This window comes from Hipposideros armiger, unplaced genomic scaffold (assembly GCF_001890085.2).
Source record: "Hipposideros armiger isolate ML-2016 unplaced genomic scaffold, ASM189008v1 scaffold_431, whole genome shotgun sequence".
NCBI classification, from domain to species: domain Eukaryota; kingdom Metazoa; phylum Chordata; class Mammalia; order Chiroptera; family Hipposideridae; genus Hipposideros; species Hipposideros armiger.
The window spans coordinates 937,475-959,602 of NW_017731781.1; the positions used below are offsets into that span (position 1 = coordinate 937,475).

Genomic DNA, 22,128 nt, shown 5'->3' on the forward strand with positions numbered 1-22,128 from the left:
GGCTGCTGGCTGCTCACGCTGGCTGCTGGCTACACACGGTAGCCCATGTCAACCCATTGCAGCAGGGGCTGCAGCCTACTCCGGTGCCGGCGACTCATGGCAGCCCAGCTCCAGGTTGAGCTGTTGTTCAGCATCTTAGCTGTAGAGGGCAGTGTCACTGGCATTCATATGTGGGATCCGAACCGGGGCCCTCTGGCATCCCAAGCCAGCTCTTAACCAACGTGCCACTCAGCCGGCCCAAGTATGGACACTTTTGAGTCTGGCTTTTTGAGCTAAACAATTATGTTTGTGAGGTTCATCCATATTATTACATGTAGTTGTAGTTTATTATTTCTTATGCATCCCATTGTGTGCATATACCACAATTTATTTAAACATTCTACTGTTGATGGACATTTGGATAGTTCCTAACTTGGGTTTATCACAAGTAATGAATGCTGCCATAAACATTCCTGTAAATGTGTTTAGGTGATTGTGTTTGCATTTCTGTTGGATATATACCTAGGAGTAAAACTGCTGATTCTTAAGGTGTGCAAATATTCAGTGCTACTAGATATTACCAAAGAGTTTTCTAAAGCTCTTATACTAATTTCATTCCCATCAGCAAAGTATGAAGAGTTCTAGTTGCTCCATACCCTAATGGATTTACAAAGATCAGATCCTCTGGCTGCTGTGTGGAGAATGGATAGTAAGAGATCAACAGTGGATACAGAAAGTGCAGGTTAAAGTCACTGCAGTTGTCCCGGAGAGATGGTAGTGGCTTGGACTAGGCCAGTGGCCATGGAGATGGATAAACATAAGCAGATTTGAACTATAAACTCAGTGTTTCCTCCTGCATTTACAATTACCCCTTTCTTTTCATTAAGATGAATAGATAGAGAGTGAGACAAGAAACTCAGATAACAAAGGAAACAAATACTTTGACTAAAAAAAGTTTAAAAATCTCAAATACGTAGGTCATTCAAAATTGGTAAATCCAAAGGCAATTCTAGGAGTCTTCTGATCCAGGAGCTTCCCAGCAAGTGACCTAACCAGAGAGGCTAAGCCAGAGGGTCAGAAGTGGCCCTAGACCTGTTATGAGACATGGAAAAGGGGAGAGTGTCTGGTAGAAAGTCCATTCAACTCTGCTGCTGTTTCTGTGAGATTGCTGTGAATGATATAATAGAACTAAAACATACAGCCCCTCCCCTGGAGAAGAACAAAACATTGCTTTGTGTGGTGTGGGCCAGACAAGGTACACAAAGAGGAAAAGACCAAGGCAGCTGTGGAATTCCAGAGATGGGAGACAGGTAAAGAACCTTGCCTGGAGCAACAAAAATAAGGCTGGAGCTAAAGTGAGGAGCCTCCAATGCCTTGCCAGAGTTGAGTCTTGATGGGCTACTCTTTGAGGAGACCCTAAAGGATGTGATCAGACAAAGACCAGTTGAAAATTAAGTTTCATTTGAGTGGTGGTATGTAGGACAGAGTGTAGGGTGCCATGGGGCAAGAGATATGGGAACCCAGTAGGGAGGCGGGGAACATCATCCTCATGGGAGGTAATTAGGGAAGAAGAAGGAAGGACTGACAGATTCAACAGCCACTGAAGGAAAAGTTAAGAGGACTTTAGGTCTGGCTGGGTGTGGAGGATTCAAGTTTTCCAGCCTGGGTGACCTGGAGAATATCTCCACTGATGGAAACAAGAAAGTCAAAGGAAGATGAATTTGGGGAATAAATTGTGAGGTCAGTGTGAAGCTGGCTGAGTTTGAGCTAAAATCAAGACATTTGAGTGAACATGTGCTTCAGGCAGTTAGATTCGAATTTGGAGGCATGATGTAGGAGGCAGAGGGAGCAGTTGATGTCCTTGGAGGGGATGGGCTCTGCGAGGAAGGCCACAGGGAGAAAGACAAAGAGGACCAGGGCTGTATCCTGGGGATTCTTACACTACCCATCAGTCTCCACTAACATTCTCCTCCACCCTCCACACACTCCAACACCACTATTCCTTCCTGCAGCTGAAGGAATTTATAGTTACTGAGCATTCACTTTGAGCCAGTCTTGACATCAAGTCAACCTGTCATTTCATTAAACCATGAGAACAGCCCTGTGAGGTTGGTCTTGCAGACCCACTTTACAGAGGACAAAACTGAGACCCAGGGAGAGAAATCAATTAATGAAATGTGAAGTGAGCACAAGGTTGGCATTAAATCCAGGCCTCCTGACTCATGTTCAATTGGGCACCTATCATGTGCCACGATTTATGGGGAATATAATGATACTGGGCCCTACCCTCCTGGAGGCTACAATCTGGACAGCAATAAGCTGGTTACATAAATAATGATAAATTAAGATAGAGACTGACATTGCTCCAGGAAAAGTACAGATAAGATCTTCTTGCAGTGCAAAGGGCTGAGGACATTACAGTCAGGTCCCAGGAAAACGTAAGCACTGACAAGTACGGTCTTGAGGATCTGGGGGGTACTCACTATCACACTGACTCTTGTTCCACAGATACTGTGTCCAGGAATTTCAGCGGTTCGGGCAGGGGGCAAGGGCTGTTGCGGTGCAGGCTGCTGTGGAAATCGCTGCAGGGTAAGATTCCAATGAAGGCGGAATTCAGGATCAGCCTTTGAACAAGTCTTTGAAGAGCCAACCTCCACTACAGAATTCCTAACTGCATGAGCTCCACTTTAAAGAGTACCGGGATCCATCTCACCCCACCCCACCTTCTCCACACCCCCAGTCCCGCCAATCTCAGGCTTCAGTGGGCCTGACCAGGGGGGACCACAACCCCCAGGAACCTCTGCAGCCAGTGGCTCTTAGGGTTAGCCTAACTTCAAGCAGCGGGGTTTGACGGGAAATGCATTTTAACTGGACTCGAGAAGAACATGGTAACAGAGGGGCGGGGCTAGGGGCGGCTAACCCACGCGTGGGAAGGGGTGGCCCTACTCACGCTCCTTCTACTCTGCACGCAGATGCTGAGCTCGATCTTCTCCTCGGCATTCGGGTTGCTTGGTGCCATCTACTGCCTTTCAGTATCAGGAGCCGGGCTCCGAATTGGACCCAAATGCTTAAAGGACGGCACGTGGGACTACCACTTCAAAGAGACCTCGTAAGGCTTAGCCTGTATTGGCGCCCTCCCCACCCCATTCTGTGCGTCTCCTCACCTGCCCTTCCCACGTGGACCCGGAAACCTGGGCAGAACTCGCCTTCGAGAGATCTTCCTCCACGTGGGAAAAATGAGCCCTTTGCAAATCTCCCTCCGCGCAGGCGGGAAAGGGACCCCGGAGTGGGGCTCTCCCGGTGACCTCCTTCTCTCATGTGACCCACAGAGGCTCTTACTTGCTCAACCATACCCAGTGGAGTTTGTGCGAGGAGCCTCCTGATGTGGTCTCCTGGAATGTGACGCTCTTCTCATTGCTCGTGGCCGCCTCGTGCCTGGAGATCCTGCTGTGTGGGATGCAGGTGGTGAACGCGACCATTGGTGTCTTCTGTGGCGATTGCAGGAAGAAGCAGGTGGGATGGCGTGGGGAGCAGCTGTAGAGGGAACCTACTTCCTCCCTGGCTGCGCCCTCACGTTCTCTTTTCCGTAGGGCGCCCCTCATTGAGGCTCCACTGACCGCCCTCCTGGCTCCTGGACGGCCGCCTGGCCCGCCCCCACCCTGGAATAAACTGTTTTGAGCTGTCACGAGCATCTCAGGTTGTGCGCTCTGCGTGTGTCCGAAGACCGGATACGCTGGGGCTTGGAGCTCTTCTGTTTGGGGCCCCTGCATCCCGCTTGTTCTTAACAAATAGTTATTGAGCTGTTGGTGTGCGCTGGAAATACAGTAGTTAACGAGACAGGCAAATTCTATGCTCTCAAAGAATTTAACATTCCAGGAGTGGAAGATGGGCAATTTTAAAGAGGCAATAGATTACTTCAATTGGCGATAAACACTTTAAAAAAAACCACGTAGATAATGGGATAGATATTGACTGATGGAGGGGCTTTTAAAAATAAGTCTGAGAAAGTAAAATTTGAGCTGAAATCTGGTGTATGGGCTAACCATCACAGCAAGGACAAATCCTAAACGGGAATCAGAAAAGCCACTGTTTGAGTTTTGTAGTGTGTGAGGGTGGGGGGTGGGGGAGGAGATTATGGAAAAGACACGTAGCCAATTAAGCTCTAGAAAATGAAGCCTGAAGGTTTTTATGTCACCTAATTAGGTAGAAGTTTCTTAATCTGAGGTCACTAGTGGTTCAGAGTGGGGATGATGTGTCTGCAGACGCCCTCAGAAAGCCAGGGACTTCCTTAACTTGAATGCACAATTGTGCTTCAGGGAGTTTTTCTGGACTATGAGTCAGTAACTTTCAGTAGGAGTCCTGCCATGGACTCCTGAGACCAAACCTGAATTTCAATTTGGCCCTATGCTAGGTTAGGAGGAAGGCAAGGAAATACAGTTTCCTACCCCTAAAACAAGTGAGACCAAAGCCAAGATGGAGAAGCTTTAATAGCTAGGGGTGGGACAAGCCTGAGGTGGGGCCGGGGAGAGGACAGCGAAGGATCAACTGCGGCAGCAGAAAAAACGCACGTCATTAACCGCGGTGTCATCGCGGAGGCCTCTAGGCTGCTCAATCTTGACCTGCAGGCCGCACATGCCTTTAGAACACGGCTCACTCCAGTTTCCAAAGTCTCCCCAGGCCAGGCCAGGCCCCTCTAGCTCTGTGCCATCCGAGCAGCGGAAGCGCACGTTGTTGGCAGCCGTGTTGTCCCCAGGGGTCACGGGTGCCTCCACGCGAAGCGAGAAAGCCACGAGGAAGCCGCCACTGGGACACCACAGCGGCTCGCTCCACGCGCCCCACCTACAAGAGAAAGGGAGACACGCTGGCTCTGCGGGCGCCCTCTACCCACCTCCAGCCTGACCTAGCTCTTGGGACTTTCCAGCCAGATGCTACACGACCGGGGTGGATTGAGTGTAGTCGCCTGACATGCACGGAGGCGCGGAGGTGGAGGTCTTCCCAAAACTCCCCAGGTCTAAACTGCCCCACAGTTCTGGAGGGACCTGCTAGCTGGGGAGTGGGTGTGTGTAACAGAAGGCAAGGGGCATACCCCTACCCTAGGGGATCCTTGGCCTCTGCCCCCACCTTCCTGACTGAGACTCCACTACGCGAGTGTTGCGCGCCGCATTCCCCCGCGCACAGTGCAGCCGGATCCCGTTCATTGCCGTGTCGTCTCCAGGAATGCCTTGTGGGGGCTCCACCTGGGCAGCGAGGAGAGGAGGGGGTAAGGACGAGTTAGAAGACCATCCTCTGTTCTGGGGTCTTGAGCACCTCCGTCCCCTTTGAGACCTAGGTCTGAGCCCTCACCTTGAGCGAGAACCCGCTGGCGAAGAATCCGTCGGGACACATCTCAGGCCAGGCCCAGTCGCCCCAGGGGCCCCCATTAGTCACCTCCATGACTGAAGTGTAGTCACTCGACCTATCCGCTTGTGCGTGTCCAAAGCACGCAGCCCACAACAGCAGCAGCTTGGCTCCCGCACCCCACTCCATCCTGGAGCCTCTGTGAGTCCCCGGCCCTGAAGTACGTTTATACCACTTCTTCCCCTAGGAGGGCTCCGATTGCGGAAGGGCCACCCGGATTAAGTGACACCAAAACCTAATCTGCTCCTGGAACCCTGCAGACTCTTCTCTTCTCTGGGAGACAAAGGCTTTCAGTGCCAGAGGAGGAGGGGCAGATTTTGACAAGTTGAAATCTCCACCACCTACTGAATGTTTACTCTATAGGTCAGGAATTATGGTCAGCACTTTGCAGGCGTGTTTTATTTAAATCCTCACAACAATTTTAGGAGGTGAGAATTACCCTTCCTAGTCTGCAGATGAGGGAACTGGGGCTAAGAAATGGCAAGGGGCTAGCCTTAGGTCACAGTCAACAAGCACAGGAAATATTCCAACACTGGGAAATGGGGAGCCCAAGGCTAGGAATGAAAGTGATGGCTCTGGAATCCCACTGGACAGGATTGGTCAGGAATAAACTCGGAGGCCGCCAGGCTGTGAGGGAGCATCCCAGTGAGAGACAGAGCAAGAATTCATGAACTGTGGGAGCTAGGAAGTGTCTTCTTAGCGATGGGGGCCCTGCTCCTTGAGAATCTGGGATACTCCTCCCCCCCCAAAAAAAAGAAAATATACACAGAGACGCAACAATTCTATTAAGTTTATGGACATGGAACTAAGAACAGGAGATGCTGTTTCTTCCATTTCTTCCTGTATCCTTTCCCCAAATGTTTTTCCCAGTGGCCACTAGGTGGACTCCTAATTTGCAAAAACCAAAACCAATCAACCAAACAAAAAAACTGGCTCAAATTTGCCTTGGGGAGCACCACCCCTGATTTGTCTGCCCCTCATACACATTCCTTTGTTTATTCAACACATACTTATTTAGCAATAATATATTTTGGTCCAGGCAATATTCTAAGTGCTGTAAATGGAGCAGCAACCAAGAAAACAAGACCCCTGTCTTTATCAGAACACACATTCCAATGGGGGAAACAAAAGATAAATTCTCCGAAGGACCTTGAGCTCTGTGAAGACACTTTTGTCTTCTTGAGGCCTAATAAAAGGCCTGGCATGTGGAAGTAGTTAATAAAGGTTGGTTTTACAAATAATTGAGGAACCAACCTGGAGTTAAAAAAATTAAACCACAAAAATGTAAAAGGATGAAGCCTAAAGTATATAAGCAAGAGGTCATGTATTCAGAGCAAGACAAGGTCCCCTGGGGATAGGCTAGAGAATTCAGAGGTGGGTGTTCCCTGGATCCCAGGTGCCCCATGCTTGAACTTGATAGGTAAGATTTATGGAGCAATTGTGGTAAGCTTTTCCATTCATAGTGTTTGCACATACATTACCATTTAATCCTTGCAAAGTACCTATTATTATCTTCAATTTATAGTGGAGGGAACTCAAACCCAGAGTTAATTTAGGGCCCACTCCGCTGCTCAGTGGGGAAGCTGGTTCTGACCCCAGCTGCTCATCCCAATCCCCAGGCTGCCTCTTGCCACAACCTGGACCTACAACGAAGGGAAACGCAGGGACGTGTCGCTGCTATCCAACCTCCCAAATCCTCTTACTTGGATTTCTCACACCTGGGGTGCTGCCCTCTGGGGCAAAGGGCACAGGGGAAGGGGACTTAGTAGGTTAATTATCAACCCTTGCACCTCAGGGCACCGCAGGCTTCTTTCCCCTCCCAGAAGCTGAGGAACAAGGACCGGCTAGGGGTTGGTGAGGGGACGGTGGTCCCAGCAGCAGCCATGGGGGTTGCGCTGCCCTCACAGGTCCGGCGGCGCTGGTTCCGCCATACAATTCCTCTTGTCATCTTGATGCTGCTGCTTTTTTATCTCTGTGCTCGGAGCCTACGTGAGTGGCCTCACCTGCTCTGGGAGGAACCCAGGAATCCAGGTCCTTGGGGCCTAAGACCCCTTTTCTAGCCCTCACCGGGCTCCGCCTTGCCTCTCCCCAGGCACGCTCTCAGGCTGCGGATCCGAGGCACAGTACTGCATTCCCGAGGGATTGCTGCCTTTACAGGTATGCTCGGGATAGGGCTGGGACTGGGAACTCCATGTCGGACCTTAAACAGGGGCAAGTGGAGCCAGGCCGAGGCTCTGGTGAAGGGTGGGCCCTCCTTCCTGCATCCCCTCTCTCGCCAGAAGCTGCGAGTACAGCAGGAAGGAGACCAGCTAGACCTTAGGAATAACTTCTTCAGAGCCTGACTGGGCTGCTTGGCGAGGGTGGACCAGCAGACTCGGGGTGCTGCTCCCGCCCCCTTCCCCTCATATCTACCCTTCCAGATCCAGCAACAGCTGGGAACCCTGCAGGCCCCGGAGCGGGAAGAGCCTCAGTGTCTGGGCCCCCAGGGGATGTTGAGCCGCATGATGAGGCCGTTCCGCGCCAGTCTGAACCCCGAAGGGGATGTGGAGTTGTCGCGGTATCTGGCGGGATGGAGGGAGCTAATTAGGTGAGTGGTCTCCCTCCCCTAATCTAGTCCCCGCTTCGTGTGGCTCCACAGCTATCTCTCGAACCATCCCACTCTTCCCACCACCAAACACACAGGTTCCTAACTCCCTTTGGCTCCATCTTCGTCTTCGCCACAAGAGAGGCCTTCGCCAAAGTGACAGACCTCGAGGTTCGGGTGCACGGCCCAGATGCCGCGCACTACACTTCGCTGTCAGGCATGGTGGCTTGGGAGCAGCGGGCGGGAATGCTGGAGCGGCCCGGGATCGCCCCTCAAGACTCGGCCAAGTCCTCGGGTTCACGAACGATGCTCTTGCTGCATCGTGCGCTACGCTGGTCCCAGCTCTGCCTCCACCGGGTAGCGACCGGGTCGCTCGGAGGCCCGGACGCCGGCGAGCAGTGCAACGACGCCTACAACACAGCCCTGGCCCCGCACCATCCCTGGCTGGTCCGTCAGGCCGCCCGCCTCGCATTCCTCTCCTTCCCGGCTCGCGGCCGCTTGCTCGAGCTGGCGTGTCCGGGAGCCAGAGAGGCAGAGGCGCGGGCCTCGCTGGCCCGGGCCGCGGGCACCCTGGAGGATGTCTACAACCGGACTCAGGTGTTGCTGGCCGAGCGCGGCCTGCTCCAGCTGGCCTGAGGCCCGCAGTCGCTAGGACCCGTTAGGAACCGAACACACTGGGGTGAGGTCAGCGCAGCTCAGGGTGGAGCCCTCGGCTCTCGCTTCCGGCGCCAGGGAGCACGGCACCCGCTGTCCCGCCTCTTTGGTCACGTCACTGACTTGAAGGCCCGCCCCTGGCCGGGTGGGTTTTTTAAGACCCTACCTCTATTCGTAGTCTCCGGAAGAAGGGAGGAGCTGTGGGGAATAAAAAGTATTCTTTGGTAGCCGTTGATTTAGGGAGTTTTGCGTGATGCCGGCAGGCGCTTAAGAAAAATAGAAAAAACAATGGCTATGTGTCATCCCTGTTTCCGGCAGCAGAGACTCTCGCCCCCGCGTGGCTATCTCAACCACTCCTATGGCTTCAGTTGCCAACTGCAAGCTAAGTCTCCAGCCCAGGCCTGTCCTCTGAGCTCCAGCCCCTTAAAGCCAGTTCTTTCCTGGACACCTTCACAGACACCGCAAATGCAACACGTCCAACTCGAATCCAACCGCCTCCTCCCAGAACTGCACCTCTTCTTGTGTTCCGTGTCTCTGTGAACGTTTAGCACCCTCTTCTGTCAACTATCCAAGCCTAAAACCTGTGCATCATGCCTCACACCAAGCAGGCGTTCAGCTCAATAATGTATGTTTATTAAATAACTCCTTGGCCACTCCCACAACTATAGTGAACATGAAAGACCTTGGCCGTTTCATACACTGATAACTCCCAAATTATAACTCCAACCCACTCTCCCCTAAGACTCCAGAATGCTATCTATACATCTCCTTATTCAACATCTCCACTTGGATTTCAACTAGGCAGAGCAAACTTAACATGCCCAAAACTGAGCTTCTAATACACTCTCCTCCCAAAATACTCCCTTCATAGTCTTTGCTATCTTCATGAATAACAACTCCATTCTTCCAGGTCCTTAAGTAAAAAACCTGACTCTTTCTTCTGTTTCTCTTTCATCGTACCCACATCCAAACTGTACCCACATCCAAACTGTCAGAATCTGACCATTAACCATTATCTTCACTGCTACCAAACTTGTCAAGCCAATTTTATCTAACACCTGAATTACTGCAGTAGCCTCCTAATTGTCTCTCTGTTCCATACTTAGCCTCCCTACAGTGTATGTTCAATAGAGTAGCCAAAATAATCCTTTAAAATGTAGATCATGTCACATTCCCTGCTCAAAACCTCCTAATGGCTTCCTATTGAACTCAAATGAAAAAAACATTTTAAATTTAAGCAAAAAATTTTCTGGATCATGTTTGCAGTTGATAATGATGAAAAGCTTCGTAAAGGTCCTACCTGATCTGACTCTGCACTAGCCAAATTGATCTCCTCAATATTCATTGAACATGTCAGATTTGATCCTGACTCAGGACCTTTGCACTTGCTCTTTCCTCTGTCCAGAATGCTTTTTCCCAAAAAAGAGAGATAACTCTCCTCATTTCTTTATGGTTTTTATTCAAATGTATTCTCCGTGAGACCATTCTTGATTATTATTTCAAAACACACACACACACACACACACACACACACTTCCTATCTTCCTTCCTTGCTTTGTTTTTCTTCTTATATGATTCACTCAAACAGAACATACTATATATTGTAATTTTTGTTTTGTTTTGTTATCTCCCCCAATAGATGTGAGAGCTCCATGGGGCTATAAGTTTCTGCCTATTTTGTTCCCTGGTGTACCTTCAGTGCCTCAAAGAGTGCCTGGTACCTAATAGACATTCAATAGCTTTTTGCTGAATGAATGTATGAGTACCAAAAATAGTTCAGATGGCTGGAGCCAAAAGTATCATAAAGAAAAGAAGGGGGTGGCACCACAGTGTAAATGTACTTGATGCTATTAAATTGTACACCAAAAATGGTTAAAATGCTAAATTTTATGTTCTGTTACTTATATTTTACTAAAATAAAAAAATTAAAAAGAGGAGATGCCTTTGAGGGGACATGTGCATCCATGTGTTCATGCAGCATTGTTTACAATGGCCAAGATGTGGAAGCAGCCTAGGTGTCCATCAAGGGATGAATGGATAAGAGGAGGTGATACATATATACAATGGAATATTGCTTGGGCATGGATGGGAGGGGGTTCTTGCCATCTGCGGGGGCATGGATGGACCTGGAGGGTATTGTGCTGAGTGGAGCACAGTATGGTCAGACTGAGAAAGACAGATGCAATGTGACTTCATTTATATGTGGAATCTAACAAACAAAATAAACAAAACAGAAACAAACAAACAAAAAAAGAGATGTGATTCTGGACAAGTGGGCAGGAGCAAGTTCATGAAGGGCCTTATAAAACATGTTATAGAGATGGGACTTTATCTCAAGCATTAATTTTAAGCAGAGGATTGTCTGGATCATAGTTTCAATTAAAAAAACCAGCTCCAGCTGCAGTATGTAGAAAAAGTATGGCAGATTCATAGGAGAACCACTTCACACAATAACAGCAAAATACACATTCTTCTCAAGTGCACATGTTACATTCCCCAGGATAGATCATATGTTAGGCCACAAAAAAGTCTCAATAAATTTAAAAAGACCGAAGTCACAAAACATTCTCCAACAAAAATGCAATGAAATTAGAAATCAATAACAAGGAAATTTGGGGATTCACAAATATATGGACATTAAATAATACTCTTAAAATGGGTCAAAGGAGAACTCATAGGAGATGATATTTTGAGATTAGTGAAAATGAAAACAAAACATACCAAAATTTAGGGATGCAGCAAAGCAATGCTCAGAGGGAAATCTGTAGCTATAAATGATGATATTAAAAATGAAAAAAGATCTCAATATAATAGCTTAACAGTCCACCTTAAAAACTAGAAAAAGAAAACCAAACCTAAAGAAAAGTAGAAGGAAGGAAATGATAAAGATCAGAGTGGAAATAAATGAAATAGAAAATAGAAAAATAATAGAGAGAATCAACTAGATCAAAAGTTGCCTCTTTAAAAAGATCAAGAAAATTCACAAACCTTTAGCTAGACCAACCAAGGAAAAAAAGAGAGAAGACTCAAATTACTAAAATGAAGAATGAAAGAGGGACATTACTACTGATATTACAGAAATAAAAGGGATTAAAAGGGAATACTATAAATGACAGTAGGCCAACAAATTAGATAACCTGAAAGAAATGGACAAATACCTAGAAAGACATAAACTACCAAAACTGACTCAATAATAAATAGAAAATCTGACTAGACCTATAACAAAAAGATTGAGTTAGTAATAAAAAAAACTTCCCACAAAGAAAAGCCCAGGACCCAATGTTTTCACTGATAAATTCTACTAAACATTTAAAAAAAATAATGCCAATCCTTCATAAACTCTTACAAAAATAAAAGAGTGACTACTTCCCCACTCATTCTATGAGGCCAGTATTACCCTGATTCCAAAGATATCAAAAACAAAAAACAACAACAACTAAAAACACAGACCAATATATTGTATAAATGAAAATGCAAAAAAATCTTCAACAAAATCTTCAACAAATCAATTGACTATGATGTATTATACTTTTTATATGTGGTATAAAAAGTATAATACATCATAGTCAATTGATTTTCGTTAAGGGTGTCAAAACTATTCAAAGGGGAAAAGATACTCTTTTCAACAAATGGTGCTGAAGCAACTGGACATCCACATGCAAAATAATGAATTTGGGCCCCTACTTCACATTACATACAAAAATTAAGGAAATGAATCATAGAACTAAAAATATAGGAATTAAAACTAGAAGAGTTTTATAGATATAAATCTTTGTGGCCTTGGATTTGGCAACAGTTTCTTGGAGATCAAAAGCACAATCAAAGGAAAAACCGACAAATTGGACGTCACCAAAATTTAAAACTTTTGTGCTTCAAAGAACACCAATGAAGAAAGTGAAAAGACAAGCCACACAGGAGAAAATATTTGCAAATCATATATCTGATAAACATCTAATATCTAGACTACAAAAAAGAACTCTTAAGAACACAACAATAAAAAGATAACCCAATTTTAAAATGGGCAAAAAGACATCCATAAAATGGACTTCAAAAGACATTTCTCTAAAGAAGATATACATACGGTCAAGTAGCATATGAAAATAGGCTCAACTACACTAATCATTAAGGAAATGCAAAAAACAAACAAAACCCCACAAGATACCAATTCACACCCAGTAGGGTGGCTAAAGTAAAAAATGCACAATAACAATTTGTGAGGATATGGAGAAATTGGAATCCTCATACGTGGCTGGGGGGGATATAAAACAGGGAGGCTGTTGTGGAAAAGTTGTCACTTCCTCAAAATGTTAAACAGTTACTATATGACCCAGCAATTCCACTCCTAGTACTGTATATATACTCTTAGGTATTTACCTAAGAGAAATGAAAACATAGTGTGTTAACTGGAAGTCCGAGGTTGCAACTCCGATCAGATATATAAGTTCTGCGCAGTCCCACAGGAAATGTAGTCCTTACAGACTGTTTTGAGGGTATTTTTATTTGCCTATTTGCTGGCCACGCTGCCATCAAACACTCACTGTCCAGGAAAAACAAAAAACAAAAAAACACCTTTCTTACACATTCGTTTTCCCTTCTGCCGTCAACCGTGGCCCTGCTTCGTCCCAGAAGGCTTCAGAGCACGACTAAAGACAGTGACAGAGCGCTTTACGACAGTTGCTTTGTGGCAGTATCGGAGGAAGATGGCGGCCACCTTAGTAGCTGCTGGAAGAGTGGGACCAGCACCAGCCTGGGGTCCGGAGGCCATTACTCCCGACTGGGAAAACCGGGAAGTCTCCACAGGGGTGAGGAAGGACTCGAGGTTCAGGAGATGTGCACAAAGCTTCCTGCGATGGGAGGATAAGGCCTGAGTGGGTTGGGAGAATTTGGGGGCGGGGGCGGGAGGTGGTCTGATGTGCTGCAGGCAGGGGTAGAAGTATCCTGAAGATGCGGCGTGGTACTTTCGTGGTGGGAGGTCAGCGTGGAATTCTGGAATTTTGAGGGACGCAGGCTTAAGGCTGGGATGAGCCTTTGGGAATTTGAGGATTGGAATTCTGGTATTCTGTGGGGTGTTGAGGTCTCTTGAGATTTGACCACGGGTCAGCGGCACACGACTTTCTTACGCTTGGGACTGGGTAGAGGGTTCACTGAGGTTTGTATGTGCTGGAGAATGTGGACAGGCCTAGACTCACTCCTTTCTCCTTTTTCCCAGACCACTATCATGGCCGTGCAATTTGACGGGGGCGTGGTTCTGGGGGCCGACTCCAGAACAACCACTGGGTGAGCTCAGGACAGATATGTGAAAGGTCTTCCCATTTTCTTTGTCCTTCCTTGCTTGACAGCCCATCTTTACCCTCCACAGACCCCTGTGGGAGGGAGGTTTCTCCCCTCCGTGGAGATAAAGATTTGTTCCAGCTACTACTACTTCCCAGTTCCCCTCACCTTTAGGTGAAATTCTTGCAAAAGTCTGCTCTCCAGCCTGCTTCAGTTTGGATGAGAACTAATAGGAAATAATAGAATTCCTATTCCTGAGCCCTGAGGGAGTGGATAGTAATGGGATGGAGGTGGGAGACAAGTGGGGTCCTTCCCTCACTATTCTGTCATTCTGCAGGTCCTACATCGCCAATCGAGTGACTGACAAGCTGACCCCGATTCATGATCGTATTTTCTGCTGCCGCTCAGGCTCCGCAGCTGATACCCAGGCAGTAGCTGATGCTGTTACCTATCAGCTTGGTTTCCACAGGTGCTTGTGGGCAGGGGAGAAACAAATATCTGAAGGAAGTTGGTAGTGAGGAGCTAAATGGTCTGACTCCCAGATCCTGACACTGCCTTCCCTATGACTCCCCTCACCCTCTAGCATTGAGCTGAATGAGCCTCCATTGGTACACACAGCAGCCAGCCTCTTTAAGGAGATGTGTTACCGGTACCGGGAAGACCTAATGGCAGGAATCATCATTGCAGGCTGGGACCCCCAAGAAGGAGGACAGGTATACTCAGTGCCCATGGGGGGTATGATGGTAAGACAGTCCTTTGCCATTGGAGGCTCCGGGAGCTCCTATATCTATGGTTATGTTGATGCCACCTACCGGGAAGGCATGACTAAGGAAGAATGTCTGCAATTCACTGCCAATGGTGAGAACTTGGGCTTCTTGTCCTGTGAGCTTCAACCCTCATACCCGAGCCAGGCCAGTTTTCGTCATTCCTTCCACCGATCCTAGCATCTGACTCTGACCCCCAACTTTCTTCTTTTATCTACAGCTCTCGCTTTGGCCATGGAGCGGGACGGCTCCAGTGGAGGGGTGATCCGTCTAGCAGCCATTGCTGAATCAGGGGTAGAGCGGCAGGTACTTTTGGGAGACCAGATCCCAAAATTCAGTATTGCTACTTTACCACCTCCCTGAATCCTGGGATTCTAGGACATGATAAGAGACGTCCCATACTGATGCAAAATTCAATAAACAGTTTGTCAAAGAGAATCTTTGTGCTTTGGGGTTCTTTTTTTGACTTCAAGTCTGAACTTGCCTGGCCTACTGCTGTGTTTGTACAAACCACTGCTCTGAGCTCTGAGCGAGTCGGAGAGGAGCCTTTACAAGGGTGGTTTTCAAATCTCTTTCTCCAGACTACCTTCTCCATTTCCTTTCCTCTACCATATTCGGGTCCTTGTGACACCAGAGTGTGGTTGATATGGGGGCTACCAACAAATGACCCTCTTTCCACCCCCATTCAAGCCTGAGGTAGACCTCAGAATTCTGACTGAGACTGAGGTCACCTCCCATTAGCCTGCCTCTTGCCTGTCATCGTGGGTGGCTACTAGCCCTAGAACCAGAAGGACTCCAGATCTCTTCTGACCCAAGGCTCATGATCCCCTCTCTCTACACTCGCCTCTATCAACCTCATCTTGTTAGGAGCAGCAGTGTGACTTCCTTGGCTTTCGGAAGAAAAGTGGACCTTGTTTGCAAATGGAGTTTAAGATAGACATTGGGTGGTAGAGGGCAGCCACTAGGAGTGCTGTGGGCCAGCTCTGGAAGCCACCACTGGGAGTGTTTAACAAGTCAGCCTTCAGCCCCTTGGATGGGAGGCAAAGAGTGGATTCTGGCTCCTCCAAGGCTGTCCCCACTCAAGCCAGAGACCTAAATGAGCTCAATGGTGCTCATTGACAATGACCAGCATTCTCAATCTTGCCTCAATCTTTCCCCTCGCCTCACCCTATGGATCAGGGAATTGTGTAAGCCATATTTGAAAACCTTATTCTAGAATATAACCCTGCCCTGGAGAATTTCGGAGGGTATAAGGAGGCTTCCTAAGGAGTGGGGGTGGAGGAGAAATGAAGAAGAGCAGAGAAGGATCTCTGTCCCCAAACATGTGTACCTCAAAATAACCAATAGACTTTCCTGCAAAACCTGTTCTCCCAGTCCTCCCTATCTCAAGGCATCTTTCATTCCTCTCTGCCCTGCACTCCACGTTCAGTCTAACAGTAAGTCCTAAAAACCAAAAGTATATCTAGAGTCCATCTACTCTCACCATCTCCACAGCACTGTCATTGAGCCAAGCCACCATCATCTCTTGCCTGGAAGATGGCAAAAGCCCCTGCTACATGCCTTACTGCTTCCATACTTGATCCACAATCTTTTCCCATACAGCAACCAAAGTAATCTTTCAATGTAAGTGAGATCATGTCATTTCCCTGCTTAACATTCTTCAGTGTCTTACCACTCCATCTAAAATAATATTTTAGTCCCTTACCATGGCTTAGAAGACCCAACACTTCCCCTCAATCTAAACACTACTCACTGGCTTTTCTGTTTCCTAGAACCTAAGGGGTTTTGTACTTAACACTTGCTGGTTTTTCTGCCTGGGCCTGCTCTTCCCTGATTTAAAAAATAAACTGTTTTTCAGAGCAGTTTCAGATTCACAACAAAATTGAGTGGAAGGTAACAGAGATTTCCCATATACTCGCTTGCCCCCACTCATGCACAGCCTCTCCCACTATCATCCTGCACCAGAGGGGTACATTTGTTATAATCAGCAAACCTACATTGACACATCATTCAGGTCTCAGCTCGAATGTCACCTCATCAGAAAGGCCTTTCCTAACCACTTGAAATTTAAGAAACACCACCTTCCCCTCCTCCACCCCGCTCTCACATTACCCTGTTTAATTTTCTTCATAGCAGCACTTAAGTCTTATCTCATATTATCATGCTTATTTGTTTATTTATTGTCTAGCTCCTCTACTAGAAAGTAAGGTCAGTGAGAAGAGAGAATTCTTTCTGCTTGGTTCACTAATATATCCTCAATGCCTGGATATATTTATATATTTATTTAGTGAATATGCTCCCTAGTCCTATCTGCTGTCCTGTCTAGCCCCCAACTTTTCCAAACTGCAATTACCACACTCGACTCTGAAGCTTGATTTCAGCAAACTTTCTGGCTAGCACACCTGGGCTCTGCATTAGATCAGCTGCATTATATTCACTGCTCTGGTGTCCCCCCCACCCCCACCCCATCTCCCACCCAATGCTGTGTTTCCCACCTCAGCTCCATAACCCAGCCTATTTGCCTTGGCCCCATCTACTCCCCCACCCCAACACCCGAGCACATCCACACAACACTTGGCAACTCTGAATATATTTAATGAGAAGGTTATGAGGGATTTGAGGAAGCCAAAAACTGAGAATTGTGGGGGAAGGAAGGTTGCCAAGGCTTCCTGGAAGTTCAGCCCCTGGTTGTCCCTTCAAATGGTAGAGTCGTTGGCCGATGCTATGTCATGCAGCTGGTGGCGGAAGGAGAGTCGGGCTTTCCGGCTGAAGTAGGCACCAGACCCTAGGGAGGGTATCCCTCCCTCAGCCACGGTGGGGGCTATAGCGGGACTGGGATCTGGATCTGCAGGGGCAGCTGGAGCCAGACCTAAAATGGAGATTGGAGGAAAAAGGGAGTGGTGTGTCTGGGTCCTCCTCTCCTCCCCCACTCCCATCCCCAACCCCATGAGGAGAAAAGAGGCCAGGGAGGATACCTGGGGGTCTTGGGAGGGGTGAGTGTTGGTGGCATCAGCAGGAGAAGGGAGAAGGGATGTTGGGATAGCAGGGCTGGCTTCGCTGGCCTTCAACCTATGCATGGGCCCCACACTCAGGAGGGCCCCCATGCTGGATGTAATGCTCTGCTGTCACCGTCTTGAAATTCTTAATCATTTTTTAACAAGTGATCCCATTTTGCATTGAGCCCTGCAAAGTATTTAGCTAGCTCTGAGAGGAAGCAATAGATCCACCAGGGAGACAGACTACCCTTTCCCCTTCAGCTGGTTTAAGAATTTACCTTTCTCTCAGTGCAACTTATCTGTCTGCCTGGCAACCCCCCTTTTTCCTCAGTCCCCCCATACCTGCTCCTCTTTCAGTCCCCCGCTGTCTTCGGCACCCACACCATGGGAAACACCATGCCCCCTTGAGACCCATCTCAACAATGGAGGAGACCGGGGTTCGTTCTGGGAATGGCCAGGAGGGCCCCAGGAGGAGGGGTGTGGTTTCCAAGCCCCCCCACTGTGGGCAAAACTACCACTTAGCCTCAGACTGCCTGGTGATTATAGGCGCCAGGGGATGGAAGGGGGAGCAAAGGGAGGAGGGAAGAGGTGGAGGGATTCCCCACTCAAACACCTATCCATTTGGGCCCCTTAATTTGAGGGCTCTCTTGATCCTCATGGAGAAGCAGGAGACTGGAGCAGGTGTCATGGCAGAGACAAACGCAGAAGTGCTGGGACATACAGGTGCAGTAAAAATTCACTACAGCATTGCTGGGCCCTTGGTGCCAGCATGGACACTGCTGGGGAGTCATTTGTATTTTAGAACGACAATTTAGAATTCCCAAGATGTAAAAATTTAAAGAATAGTCTATTTTCAAAAAAAAATATTTTATTGGGGAATCAGGGTAAGGGGAACAGACAAGTTGTTGTCCTTTTGTTCTTCAGTCTAGTTGTGGAGGACGTTGCTTCACTGGCCCAAGTTGGCACCATCTTCTGGACGGCCGCTCACTGCGGCTGCTGGCCGCTCATGCTGGCTGCTGGCCACACACGGTAGCCCATGGCAACCCACTGCAGCAGGGGACTGCAGCCCACGCCGTAGCCTGCGACCCATGGAAGCCCAGCTCCAGGTTGAGCTGTTGTTCAGCATCTTAGCTGTAGAGGGCAGTGTCACTGGCCCTCATATGAGGGATCCGAACTGGGGCCCTCTGGCGTCTCAAGCCAGTTCTTAACCAACACGCCGGCCGAGTGGCCCAAGAATAGTCTATTTTTTAGGATAGGAAACTTTACTAGTCAGGGAAATGTTATGTTCTCATTAAATGGTCTGGTAGTTCTTGTCCCCTTTTATGAAGAGTTGTAATTGATTAATAATGCTGTGCCAGGTAAATTCTAGGAATTTTACATGTTATCTCATCTCATTTAATCATGTCAATGACCCTTTGAGGCGAGTGTTATTACTATCCTGATTTTACAGATGAGTTACTGGAGGCACTGAGAGATTGGGTAACTTGCCCAAGGTCCCACAGGCAGTTATAAGCAGAGCCCCCATTCCCATCAGTCTGACCCCAGAGTCTACTCTGTTTGTGACCATACTGAGTTTCCCAAGCACATCCCTAGTAGGCACTGATGCCCTTGGCTAGGTCTGGGGGCGTAACCAGAGCCTGGGCTGGGAGCCTCAGGTGCAGAGTACCCTAGCCAAGGACTCTAAATGCTCTCCAGTAAAGCTGCACAAACGTTATATTGTCCCTAAGGGTGCCATGATGTGGGTGGAAAGGTTGGGACGCACTGCTGACTATACTGCCTGACTTAGAAACCTGTTTTTTTGTTTTTAAATTAACTATTAAAGTAAAAAATTTACATATAATGTAATGCACACATATTAGTGTACAGTTCTATGAGTTTTGACAAGTGATCACCATCCCAATCAAGATATAGAACATTTGCATCACCAAGTTCCCTTGTGTGCCCCTTCACAGTCAATCTTTCCCCACCCCCTGCCACAGTCAACTATTGATCTGATTTCCATCACTACCAATTGGTTTTGCCTGTTTCAGAACTCTATACAAATGGAATCATATAGCATTGCTCTTTTATGTCTGGTTTCTTTCAGCATAAAGGTTTTGAAATGCACCCATGTTACATGTATTAAATTTGTTGGGTTTTTTTGTAATAACAGTTTTATTAAGAGATAATTCATATATCATAAAATTCACCCTTTTAACATATATGATTCAGTGATTTTAAAAAATATTTTATTGGGGAATTGGGGAAGGGGAACAGTGTTGGGGAATTGGGGAAGGGGAACAGCCAACTTGTTGTCCTTCAATCTTAGTTGTGAAGGGTGCAGCTAGCTCCAAGTCTAGTCGCCATCTGGCTGCCCATTGGCAGCTCAGGGCAGCTCAGCTCAAGGTGCCGTGTTCAATCTTAGTTGTGGGTAGGCGTAGCCCACCATCCCATGTGGGACTTGAACTGGCAACCTTGTTGTTAGGACCACATGCTCTCACCAGCTGAGTCACCTGTTGGCAGCTCAGTGGAAGCTCAGCTTGGGCGAAGCTCACTGGCCCATGTGGGAATCGAACTGGCAACCCTGTTGCTCAGAGCTCGAGCTCTTAACCAACTGAGCCTCTCGGCCTGCCTCAAATTCAGTGATTTTTACTGTATTCACAGAGCTGTGCAAACATCCCGACCAATTTTATAACATTTTCATACACTCAAAAGAAACTCTATATCCATTAGCAATCACTCCCCTATCCTCCTTCTCCCCAGTTACTGGCAACCGCTAATCTACTTTCTGTCTCTATAGATTTACTTATTCCAGACATTTTATATGAATAGAATCATACAAAATGTGGTCCTTTGTATCTGGCTTCTTTCAGTTAACATGTTTTTAAGGTTTATCCATGGTGTAGCGAGTATATCAGTACATCATTCCTTTTCATGGCTGAATAAAATTCTATTGTAGAGATAAACCACATTTTGTTTATTCATTAGTTGATAGATATTTGGGTTGTTTCTACTTTTTGGCTATTTGAGTATTACTACTGTAGACATTCATGTACAACTCTTTGTATACATACCTAGGGGTGGAATTGCTGGGCCATATGATAACTCTATGCTTAACATTTTGAGGAACTGTTTTTCCAAGGTGACTGAATCATTTTATACTTTATTCATTTTTCTTGCTGAGTAATAACCACAAATCAATCAAAATAAAAAACTTCTGCTCTTCAAAAGGCACCATTATTTTACAAGGACAAGCCACATTCTGGGAGAAAATATTTGTAATACATAGTTCTAATAAAGGATTTGTGTGTGTGTGTGTGTGTGTGTGTATCACAATTCAATAGACAACATGGTTTTTAAAAAAAGTAGCAAAAAACTTGAACAGATATTTTACAAAAGATCTATAAATGGCCAGTAAGCACATGAAATATGGTCAACATCATTAATAATCAGAGAAATACAAATAAAACTACAGTTATGTACTATTGTACTTATTAGAATGGTTAATAAGTAAAGACTGTAAAGATTGACAGTATCAAATGCTGGCCATGCTGTGGAACAACTGAAAATGTAAGAAGGAACAACTGCTTCGGAAAAGTTTGGTAGTTTCTTATAAAGTTAAAGAACACTTATTATATGACCCAGCAACTCTACTCCTAGCTATTTACCCAAGAGAAATGAAAACATATATTCACACAAAGACTTATACAGGAATGTTTAAAGGAGCCTTATTCAAAATAGACAAAAACTAGAAACGACCCGAATGTCCATCCAGAGAAGAGAGAAATAAATCTGCTTTAAATAAATCTTGAAATATATTGCCTTTTAGAACCTGAAAATGTTCCGGTTTCCCCCTAGGATGTAAGTTTCAGGGCATTAGGTTCCTTGACTGTCCTGTTCACTACAGTACGCTCAATGTCTGGTACCGAGTAAGGGAGCAATAGATGGTGAATGAATGAAAGAATGCAAGCTTACGTACGTTAATGAATTTGTGGCCACCATCCATCGGGCCTTTCATCATTCCTTCCATCTACAAACGCTGGCCACGACAGGCCCGGTGTGGTTCGCAGCCCGCCTGGGAAGGGGACACTCGCAGGTACCCGTCGCGGAGGCGCGTCTCCACAAGGGCTGGAAAGAGCCCAGAGGCCGCGCCGGAGAGGGGTAAAGTGTGCCGCGTCGAGTATCCACAGGGTGGCGGCAAGACACACTTAGACCGACGGCGCGGGACTGACGGACAGACCTGTTGACAGCGCCCGCTGGACGCAGAAAGCGGGCCGCCAGCTCAGCTGGGCAGCCCCACAGCGCAGAGGAGACCCCCGAGCCAAGGGCGGCGCGCAAGACCGCGGGGCGGGCCGAGGGCGGCGGGGGCGGGACAGGACAGACGAGAATCCCGCGGAGGTGAGGCGGGGGGGGGGCGTCCCGCCCTCGAGGGCCAAGTTGGCACCATCATTGCACTCTTCCCGGGCGAGGCAGATCAGTCGCCAGCTTCTGGACGGCCGCTCAC

General features: G+C 47.4%; 5 protein-coding genes across 5 annotated transcripts in view; 4 read left to right on the forward strand and 1 right to left on the reverse strand.

Annotated features, from left to right (window-relative positions):
- TM4SF5 (transmembrane 4 L six family member 5) overlaps positions 1 to 3,664 on the forward strand; it is a 6,805-nt gene extending 3,141 nt beyond the window's left edge. The window contains exons 2-5 of the mRNA XM_019664803.1: positions 2,488 to 2,568; positions 2,952 to 3,088; positions 3,309 to 3,492; positions 3,570 to 3,664. Of these exons, the coding sequence (XP_019520348.1) occupies positions 2,488 to 2,568; positions 2,952 to 3,088; positions 3,309 to 3,492; positions 3,570 to 3,584 (417 nt within the window). The 3' untranslated portion in view covers positions 3,585 to 3,664. The remainder of the gene's footprint in view (positions 1 to 2,487; positions 2,569 to 2,951; positions 3,089 to 3,308; positions 3,493 to 3,569) is intronic.
- A 784-nt stretch (positions 3,665 to 4,448) lies between these two features.
- Positions 4,449 to 5,531, reverse strand: VMO1 (vitelline membrane outer layer 1 homolog). The gene is made up of 3 exons (XM_019665047.1): positions 5,323 to 5,531; positions 5,101 to 5,216; positions 4,449 to 4,818 (listed from the first exon to the last, which is right to left on the reverse strand). Exons 1-3 carry the CDS (start codon positions 5,503 to 5,505, stop codon positions 4,521 to 4,523), a joined length of 597 nt encoding a protein of 198 aa, XP_019520592.1. The 5' UTR covers positions 5,506 to 5,531; the 3' UTR covers positions 4,449 to 4,520.
- A 1,701-nt stretch (positions 5,532 to 7,232) lies between these two features.
- On the forward strand, positions 7,233 to 8,900 carry GLTPD2 (glycolipid transfer protein domain containing 2). Its single transcript, XM_019665046.1, has 4 exons — positions 7,233 to 7,365; positions 7,469 to 7,533; positions 7,797 to 7,963; positions 8,059 to 8,900. Exons 1-4 carry the CDS (start codon positions 7,260 to 7,262, stop codon positions 8,594 to 8,596), a joined length of 876 nt encoding a protein of 291 aa, XP_019520591.1. The 5' UTR covers positions 7,233 to 7,259; the 3' UTR covers positions 8,597 to 8,900.
- Positions 8,901 to 13,271: 4,371 nt separating this feature from the next.
- On the forward strand, positions 13,272 to 15,087 carry PSMB6 (proteasome 20S subunit beta 6). The gene is made up of 5 exons (XM_019665044.1): positions 13,272 to 13,416; positions 13,824 to 13,891; positions 14,223 to 14,354; positions 14,469 to 14,743; positions 14,870 to 15,087. The coding sequence occupies exons 1-5, from the start codon at positions 13,315 to 13,317 to the stop codon at positions 15,010 to 15,012; spliced, it is 720 nt and encodes a 239-aa protein (XP_019520589.1). The 5' UTR covers positions 13,272 to 13,314; the 3' UTR covers positions 15,013 to 15,087.
- A 6,870-nt stretch (positions 15,088 to 21,957) lies between these two features.
- Positions 21,958 to 22,128, forward strand: part of PLD2 (phospholipase D2) — an 18,188-nt gene continuing 18,017 nt past the window's right edge. Inside the window, exon 1 of the mRNA XM_019665042.1 lies at positions 21,958 to 22,022. The gene's annotated coding sequence lies outside the window, so the exon portion shown is untranslated. The remainder of the gene's footprint in view (positions 22,023 to 22,128) is intronic.

What these genes read in the sequence shown, in the direction of transcription:
- VMO1 (XM_019665047.1), bottom strand. Translation starts at nt 5,505, where the DNA reads ATGGAGTGGGGTGCGGGAGCCAAGCTGCTGCTGTTGTGGGCTGCGTGC. An exon ending in CCAGCGGGTTCTCGCTCAAG is followed by an intron (nt 5,217 to 5,322) that starts GTGAGGGCTCAG and finishes CTCGCTGCCCAG; the next exon opens with GTGGAGCCCCCACAAGGCAT. An exon ending in GTGGAGTCTCAGTCAGGAAG is followed by an intron (nt 4,819 to 5,100) that starts GTGGGGGCAGAG and finishes TTTCTCTTGTAG; the next exon opens with GTGGGGCGCGTGGAGCGAGC.
- GLTPD2 (XM_019665046.1), top strand. Translation starts at nt 7,260, where the DNA reads ATGGGGGTTGCGCTGCCCTCACAGGTCCGGCGGCGCTGGTTCCGCCAT. An exon ending in TCTCTGTGCTCGGAGCCTAC is followed by an intron (nt 7,366 to 7,468) that starts GTGAGTGGCCTC and finishes GCCTCTCCCCAG; the next exon opens with GCACGCTCTCAGGCTGCGGA. An exon ending in GGATGGAGGGAGCTAATTAG is followed by an intron (nt 7,964 to 8,058) that starts GTGAGTGGTCTC and finishes CCAAACACACAG; the next exon opens with GTTCCTAACTCCCTTTGGCT.
- PSMB6 (XM_019665044.1), top strand. Translation starts at nt 13,315, where the DNA reads ATGGCGGCCACCTTAGTAGCTGCTGGAAGAGTGGGACCAGCACCAGCC. An exon ending in GACTCCAGAACAACCACTGG is followed by an intron (nt 13,892 to 14,222) that starts GTGAGCTCAGGA and finishes GTCATTCTGCAG; the next exon opens with GTCCTACATCGCCAATCGAG. An exon ending in TATCAGCTTGGTTTCCACAG is followed by an intron (nt 14,355 to 14,468) that starts GTGCTTGTGGGC and finishes CTCACCCTCTAG; the next exon opens with CATTGAGCTGAATGAGCCTC.